Below are 9,515 nucleotides of genomic sequence, written 5' to 3' on the forward strand. Positions count from 1 at the left end.
AAAAATAACAGATATTAATGAATTAAAAACTATTACGAGCTAAAAATATATTGAAATTATTCAATGAATTGCATATACTTCCAATCCTAAAACTTAAAAGTAAAAATATGTGATAAGTAAATAGTTGATATTTACGTGGGCCAGGTCTGACATCACTCCAATTAAATGTTGATGCAAAAAATCCCAAAGGAAAAGCACCAATTCCAAAAGTCATATGAAAATTGCCTTCTCCAAATCCAAAGTTTGAAAATGCCTTGAATCCAAAAAGAAAGGAAGAGAAGTGAAAAAAAAAAAAATTAAAATATTACTTTGAAGCATCAAAAAGATATAGTAATAAAAAGAACAATCTACTGAAAAATAAACAAAAATAACTGTAAAAACAAAATATATTTAATACATACACTTTGGTTTTCTGGTTCTGTTCTTTGGCCAGGTGGACGTGGTGGCATTTTATTCCTGCAATATATTGATATATTAATGTGCGTATACACACATTGTACATATTTGTGATATAAAACATTCTAAACACTAACTTAAAATAGAAAGAACAAGCTCTCTAACAGAACTTGAACTTCATATCTACAGCCTTCTAGACAACTCTGAAACCAATTATATTACAGAGTATCTTTTCTCACCCTGTCAAATTAGGTTAAACAAATTTTACTGGTATAAATTAGAACTTCTATTTCCACAAATATCACATTTATTTGTCTGTTAATTTTGTGATTCACTCAGAAGAAATCTGATGAGTCTCATTCTTAAAAGACAAATACCCTGTGGTTTCAACAGGTTGTACTATCACAGAGATTAAGTATTGTTCTATTTCATCGAAGGCTTTGAGTAACACATCTCTAAATCTCCGTCCATTTGCAGGATCTTTAAGCTTCCAGACCCTTCTCCTCCAAGCCGGTCTACTTCTGGGCATCCATTTAGCCTTGATCCCAAAGTCTCTAACTACTAATCTGTATTGAGGGGTACATTCTTCACCTGGGAAGGTTTTAGCATTTATAAGCCATCCTCTTTCCCTATTTCTGGCGAGGATGTAGTCAATTTGGTTAGTGTGTCTGCTGGAACGGTAGGTGACTAGGTGACAGGCAGGTTTCCTGAAGTTGGTATTGCAAACCATAAGATCATTTGCATCACAGAACTCCAGCAGTCTGGTTGCCGCCTCATTGCGGGAACCGAAACCATAGCCTCCATATACACCATGGAAGCCCCCTGCACGTTGTCCAACATGTCCATTGAAGTCACCAGCCACAAAGAGAAGGTCCCTGTCATTCGTCAATGAGGTAGTCTGCAAAAGGGTGTCATAGAATTGGTCTTTCTGCCCATCCGGTAGCCCCGGTTGAGGGGCAGAGGCCGAGATGACGGTAGCTAACCTATGGTGAAGCACTAATCTAATCTTAAGTACTTTGTCACGTACTCTGGCTACCTCGATTACCTTATCAACCCATTTCTCTGCAAGAAGTATTCCCATGCTCCCAACCCCGTCAGTGTTCCCTGCCCAGAAAATCTTGTACCTGTGTTCCTTGCCTGTGAGGAACCTAGCGGAACCTCTTCTCCACCTTACTTCTTGGCTGCAGCACAAATCTACACATCTCCGTTCAAGCATCTCAACAATCTCATCAGGCAAAGTTCAGAGAGCTCTTACCTCTGCTGGTGACAAAGGCCTCTCATTCAGAGTAAAAGGCAGAGTGTATGACGCATGTGTATGAACAGCCATGCTACATGGAAATTAAACATGGGCCGTGACTGCTGAGGACATGCATAAGCTCGCAAGGAATGAAGCCAGTATGCTCCAATCGATGTGTAATGTCAGTGTGTATACTCGACAGAGTGTAAGTACCTTGAGAGAAAAGTTGAACCTAAGAAGCATCAGTTGTGGTGTGCAAGAGAGCCGACTGCGCTGGTATGGTCATGTGGCGAGAATGGATAAGGATAGCCGAGTGAAAATGTGCCACACCCTAGCAGTTGAGGGAACCTGTGGAAGAAGTAGACCCAGGAACACCTGGGATGAGGTGGTGAAGCACGACCTTCAAACATTAGGTCTCACCGAGGCAATGACTTGTGACCGAGACCTTTGGAAATATGCTGTGCGTGAGAAGACCCTGCAAGTCAAGTGAGACCATAATCCAAAGCCTCTACCAGGGCTGTAGCCAGCCCACTTATGCGTACCTTTCCTTCATTGGACACTAAACTCTGCTTGTGAAGACCTGTTGAGGCAAGTGAAATCGAAATTGAACTAAATTCAACGACTGGCACCCATGCCAACCTTCCTTCATTGGACACTAAACTTGGCTTGCAGAGACCTGTTGGGGCAGGTAAAATCGAAATTGTGATGGCACCTGTACCAGTGGAGCGCTAAGAAAACTGTCCAAGCGCGATCGTTGCCAGAGCAGCTGCCTGGCTTCCATGCCAGTGGCACGTAAATAGTACCATTTGAGCGTAATCGTTACCAGCGTCGACTTCCTGGCACTTGTGCTGGTGGCATGTGAAAAGACATTCGAGCAAGGTCGTTGCCAGTGCCGCTGGACAGGCTCCTGTGCAGTTGGCATGTAAAATACACCATTTTGAGTGTGGCCGTTGCCAGTACCGCCTGACTGGCCTTCGTACCAGTGGCACGTAAAAGCACCCACTACACTCTTGGAGTGGTTGGCGTTAGGAAGGGCATCCAGCTGTAGAAACTCTGCCAGATCAGATTGGATCCTGGTGTAGCCATCTGGTTCGCCAGTCCTCAGTCAAATCATCGAACCCATGCTAGCACGGAAAGCGGACGTTAAACGATGATGATGATGATATACATATATATACACACATATATATATTCATATACATATACATATATACACACACACACACACACACATATATATATACACATGTACACATATATACACACTCACAATACACACTTATCAAACATAAGCATCTTGAATGGGAAGTTAGAATGAATAGGAAGGTGGCAGAATATGCTTTGACCCAACACTAGTCTGCATTACACAGATGGCATAGTACAAGTTGGTAAGAGAGTAAGCAATACAGAGACAAGGCAGTCAGACAGCTCCAATGTCACTAATAGTGGCTTAGTGCAGTGAATTAGAGATGGAAAATAGGCAGCATGAATATATAAGATAGAAATGAATAATTCAGATAAAAAGCATAGAGATAAGAAGTTATCAAAGAAACAAGAGTTGGGCAGCTGAAGGAGGCATAACGGAGACATATCAGGTAAGAGACCCAAATAGAGATATATATCTTTCCGCCTGCAGAACATAAAGTAAAATCATTGAGAATGTGTGTTGATATGATACGCAACTAAATGTGAAAAGCTTCACACACGACTCCACTTGCTTCATTTCATGTTATCTAGACATAGAGCTCTTCTGACTTGAGACTATGGATTAGCAAATTTATATATCCAGGTATTTGGGTCAACATGAATAGTAAGATCTTGATAAACAGAAGTCACCATAAATTACTTTTGTTCTTAAGAAATGCATGTTGCTTCAACTACAATTTCTTACACACAGCTGGATAAAAGTGCTTAAGGCAATTTTTTATCATTAGATCACCTTATGTTTAAATTGTAAACAATGACTGTAACAGTGTGTTCATAATGTATGAATTATGAATTAATCTAACATCAAATAAAGTGCTGAAACATTACTTTGTTGTACAGCCACAAAGAGTACATAAAAGAATATACAAATTGAAACATTTAAAGAAAAATGTTGAAAATTCTAATACAGCTAATAAGAAAATTAAAACTATTAGATGATGGAAATATTGGGTATACAAATGTTTAAAGCAGAATTTATATATAGTACACAACAATTAGTGACTAACACTATTTTGATATAAAATTAGGAGAAAATACTTTGAAAGGTCCTTGTATAGGAGACATTCAGAAGATACAAAGAAAACATCTACTGCTTGTTTATGAGCATGATACCAGCAAAAGACTGCTAAATGCAGACTATGTCCCACCACTTAAAATATTTCTTGTATTGAAAGCACCAGCATAGGGCAAATTAAACCTACATGTGTTGAGGAAAGGAGACTTTCTGTTCAAAAATCTGATGATATACTCTGGTCAGAGCCCTTGTAGGAAGGATGAAGCACCCTTTGACCTCAGGACATGAAAAGAATAATGCTTTTCACACAATACTCATGCTACCTAACTATGAACAGAAGGCACCAATTCCCTAGAAACCAGTAGGACAAAAAATTTATCCCAGTAATTTTAAAACAAACAAGATGAAAAGACTGCTCAGAAGATTAGGAAGGGATATCTTTTGATGATCACATGACGATAAAATACTAAGAAGAAAAATAATCAAAACAAAAAGAAAAAAAAACTTCAAAAAATTACAATAAAAATGCTATGCAGAAACTCTTATATGCAAGTTTGTAAGATATATTAATAAACAATCTATAATATTTGATTAGTTGTGGCACTGAATTGCATAATTGTATTTTAATGAAAGTTGCATTTTTCAAAAACATAATCATAATGTTAATACATAATTTAGAATATATCACTGTGTACAAAATAAAGCAATATCACTGAAAATAACGTATGTTGATATCCTATGACCTAAAGCAAAATGAAAGCACACAGCTCCACTTAAAGTATGAGCCTGTGCATCATTTCAAGGTATACAAACAAACACTTCTGTTTGATATTTCCTAACTGATTTATATTAATTGAACTCATCACTAACCTATCAATTCAGTGACAACTACACTTAATTCAAAGTATAATCGTTAATTACATACCGTGGGTCTTTTTTATCATTACTTCCTTTACCATAAATTGGAATCACTTTATCTCTACTGATACCAGCTTTGCAAACAGGGCAAACTTTTCTATGAGAACAAGTTTCAAGCCATTGATGGAGACAAGGCCAGCTAAAAAATAAATAAATAAAAATTAAATTAGATAATTAAATTATGGCAAATCTTTTATTTAAACAAATTGATATTTCCAATTCATCATTATTGCATGCTTCAAATATCTTTAAACATCAACATTTCATTTAACTTTAAAAGAAAAAAAATTTTGGTTCCTTAAAGCTGTGTTTATATTCAAAAAGGAAATGTATTGTCCAACAGCTCTTTAATAAAAAAAAAAACATGAAGATTTGTGAGTTTGGTGCAATTAATGTAGAGTCTGTTTGGACAAAACTCATGAGAAGAATTGTATGTAACATTACATCACAAACAGCAAGAAACAGAAGTAGACATAACTATCAGTTTTGAATGGGCATTGGGTTCACCAGAAAGTTCTGATGAGAATACCAAAAATCCAATGCCTGTAACAGTCAAATATGCTTTTCACGATGAAAACTTCTATAGCACGAAACAGCAGTTTAAATTTATGTTAATCAACACGCTAAAACACTAGACTGGTTACTTGCAGTCAAGAACTCACCATGAACTTAAATGTCTTAATTTTATGTTCAATACCAACTCTTAATTTTGAAACTGTATGGAGTAAATTATCAATTTTATGAGTCTAGTGGCTAAACTCTCAATATAACAATGAGGTCATTTTACTTTTGTTATGTTTACTCTTAAATGTTGATTTGGTAACTTTTTAAACTTTTATTGTAGCTTTTAGATTGATTCTATCGAACATCAAAAATTCAAACAATATGATGTCTTGAATTCTTCAGTAAGGGCTTAGAGTTTTAACTTATAAAATTAGATTCTAATCTCCCAGGCACTGACACATGCCTCAATAATCTAATAGATTATGCTGTTTTTTGGAGGAGGGGTCTCTCATAAATAAAGGTTTGTAGTTCAAATCCTATCTGGTATTATGTACAGGGTTAAGATAATTTGTAAAGATTGGAGTTCAAACTGATTGAAAGGTAAATATTGAAAAATTCTTATTTCTAAAGATATATAAAAAAATTACAATTTTATTGAATACACTTAGTTTATGTATGATCTTTTTGCTATTCTTATGCCATGTTTTATTTGATTAATGCTGAATAGGGCTACCCAATAATATTTCAATAAACACAGATTCAACTTAATGCATAACACCAGAAATTGGTATCTCATTTTCTGAGTAAGCCATACATATCTAATTTACATAATTTATAAAATTGTATCTGATTAATCTGACAGAAGTATGAACGAAATAGCTACTTGTGCCAATTATTTTAAAATGAAGTAAAATCATTTCATAATAAATATCTTTACCTCACATCAAACTAGTTTCTGCACAATTCTTCTAACAATGCAAATTTTTCAATAAATACACTTGTGTTTACTGAAATACATTACTAATTTTGGAGTATAGCATTAGGCATTTTTGAATAAGTTATTCTTATATAAGAACTATTAACAAGCATGGTTTTTCCAGCAGTCCTAAAATACTTAAAATTTCAATGATTCCATTATGTATCCTTATCTTATTTTACCCATTTGTGTGCTATTTATATTACAACTAAAAACACTTCCTGTGAAATAAGCTGAGTATCCACTCAGTGGGGCAATTCTAAAAAGCTGTGTACACACATGCACAAATATTAATATTTTTATTGTAACAAATTGTAGTCAACTATTTTTCTATTAATCCATTTAGGAGTGTAGATAGAAGTTAATTTTAGTTCTGGTTCAATCCCACTACTCAGCACCTTGGGAAAGTGTCTTCTACTATAGCCCCAGACTCACCAATGCCTTGTGAGTTACTTCATTAGGTGGAAACTGTATGGAAGCCTACATATGTATGTGTCTGTCTTTGTGTTTGTCCACTACCACCAATTGACAACCTGTATTGGTTTGTTTATATATCATTAATTCAGTTGTTTAGCAAGAATAAGTACCAGTCTTAAAATAAATTGAGGTCAATTTGTTTGGCTAAATCCTTCAGAGTAGTGCCTCAGCATGGCCACAGGCCAATAACAGGAACAAGTAAAAGGTAACAGATAAAACACTAATTAAAAATTAGATGAAACAATGACATCATTATGACATTTAAATGAGTTCAAAACCTACTGTGACTGACCTTGATTTATCACTCTTGAGCTACTAAAAAAAGTTAACACAAGACTGATTCAATGAAATCAATAACAGCATTCTACTATGCTCCGTTTACTATGTAAAGGGGGCATAGTAGAATGACAGAGATAAAGAGTGATTTAACTCTCCCAAATTTTTACTCATACTCTCTCAATTTGTGAAACTACCATAGCAGGAAATTTCTTTAACTGTGGCTTCTAATTCCAAGATGTATATCAATATGATACAAAAAATCAATGACCTGAATTAATGATTTCAGAGGATTTGTATAACACTTTCAACTGCACTTGACTGATGAATAAATAGGTTAAATTTAACAGCAAAATGGAGCTTGGTTTAACAAAATACATTCAATACAATCAGACAAGAGAACTTCTTAGTCTGATCTGTGAGAAACAGCAGCCAAATCCTACTCATATCATACTCTGCAATCTTATAAAATAGAAGTACATTAGAAAATGTAATAAAAATACACAAGACAGGATGGTCTTAAATGCTTTGACCAGGGTTGAACAGAGGCTAAACAATGTTGAACACATTTGATATAAGGGCTATAGAAAGTGGATAATAAACTTGGTTATAGCTTCATCATCATTTAATCGCCATTTTCCATGCTGGCATGGGTGAGACAATTTGACAGGAGCTGGCCAGCCAGAGAGCTGCACCAGGCTCCAACTGTCTGCTTAGACATGGTTTCTATGGCTGGATGCCCTTCCTAACACAAACCACTTTACAGAGTGTAGTGGGTGCTTTTTATATAGCACCAGCACCAGTGTTTTATGAGGTGTTGGCAGGGGTGCCTTATACATGGCACTGGCATGAGTGCTTTTTACATGGTACTAGATATTAACAAATAATAGTATTGTGAAGCTGATAACAAAATGGAACAACTTAAGAAAAAAAAGCCCTACTTTTCCAAAATATATATATAATGACTACAAAGATAACTTTCAATCTCAACTGAAATGTAGATTAAGAAGCTTCTCCAAGATGAACTGGGTTCAGTCAACAGACAATTACATAATTATCAATTGCAAAATTAAGAACACACTAAATCAATTCAATGAAATTGTAGAGCTGCAGTAATTAAACAGTTTAACAATACAGAGTATAAAACATATAACAGATTTACCCAATTTGACATAGTAGAATGTTACCCATTTATGATAAACTCTTTTTCTTAAAGCTTTGAAATGTGGGCAAAGAGCACACCATCATCAGTGATGATGATATTATGAATGTCAGGAAGTGACTTATTTCACGGCAACATATACTGAGTCAGAAAAGAGGGCAATTCTGCTTTATTTGAAGTTACTGTCCCGTAGATGGCAGGTTTTGTACAAGTGGATACCTTTTCGATATTCAACCACTTGAGAGAGAGTAGGGTGGGGGAGAGAATACATATGTATATATGTGTGTGTGTCTGTCTGTCTATATATATATATATATATATATATATATATATATATATAATGAGAAAGAAAGAGGAATTCATGAGACTCGCTACAATCATTTCAACTCATCATGCACTGGTACCTTGCAGGTGTGATTCTGTACAGTCATAGAACATTGTAGGTGCAGATGTGTCTCCTCAGATGACTTTTCAAAAGGTACCTTGCTTTTTTTTTTTTTTTTGCTGTTTCACTTATTTCTATATCAATGCATTTTGGTAATTGTAGTGTATTACATATCTCCATGTGGGGATAAGCAATAAAATAACAATACAAGGAATAAAAAAAATGAATCAATCAAATAAGGTGTTTAGAGCCAGTTAGGCCACCTCCCTTATGTGAATGATTATAAGTATGTGCCACTTTCTCAATTAAGTGAGAAGAAGGGGAAGAAATAGAAATGGGTTTATCCCTGCTAGGAGAGGAGATATCTTGCTGTGCAAAAGACGAAAGATCACTAATTGAGTTGATGTATCTTAACTTGTCTTTGTAACCTGCCTTCAATAAGGCTGAATTATAAAAGTCAGCCTCCTTATTGAAAATGTGGGAGTTAGAGGAAAGTTTAGAAAGTCTGATTGAAATACTCTTAACCAAATTACTAGTGATAGATCTTGGATGGTTACTAAAAGGGCTTACGTACTTGAGATTAGTTGATGGTTTATGGAAAGGAAAGTGTGTGTTACTATGTAAGTCTAAAGTTACGTCTAGAAAGTTTGCTACAGAGACCTCATCCTCAAAAATGATACCAAAACCCATTCTCCTGCAGAATCTAGCAAACCTATTTTTAACCTTTTGGATACGCTGGGAAGAAACATTATGGAGGTATAGCAGACAATTGTCCCTGTATAGACCTCCATTTATGTTAGGGAACTGGTCTGCCATTTCGTATAATATATACAAACTACATATACATCATCATCATCATCATCATCGTTTAACGTCCGCTTTCCATGCTAGCATGGGTTGGACGATTTGACTGAGGACTGGTGAAACCGGATGGCAACACCAGGCTCCAGTCTGATTTGGCAG

At 35.5% G+C, this 9,515-nt stretch overlaps 1 protein-coding gene across 1 annotated transcript in view; it reads right to left on the reverse strand.

The window, feature by feature from the left end:
• The window catches only part of LOC106881378 (E3 ubiquitin-protein ligase RNF185), a 41,279-nt gene that overhangs the window by 7,826 nt on the left and 23,938 nt on the right, over positions 1-9,515 (reverse strand). Inside the window, exons 2-4 of the mRNA XM_052967037.2 lie at positions 4,780-4,911; positions 402-456; positions 136-253 (exon numbers count right to left, since the gene is read on the reverse strand). Coding sequence (XP_052822997.1) covers positions 136-253; positions 402-456; positions 4,780-4,911 — 305 coding nt within the window. The remainder of the gene's footprint in view (positions 1-135; positions 254-401; positions 457-4,779; positions 4,912-9,515) is intronic.

Source organism: Octopus bimaculoides, chromosome 1 (assembly GCF_046866305.1).
Source record: "Octopus bimaculoides isolate indiv1 chromosome 1, ASM4686630v1, whole genome shotgun sequence".
In the NCBI taxonomy this organism is placed as follows: domain Eukaryota; kingdom Metazoa; phylum Mollusca; class Cephalopoda; order Octopoda; family Octopodidae; genus Octopus; species Octopus bimaculoides.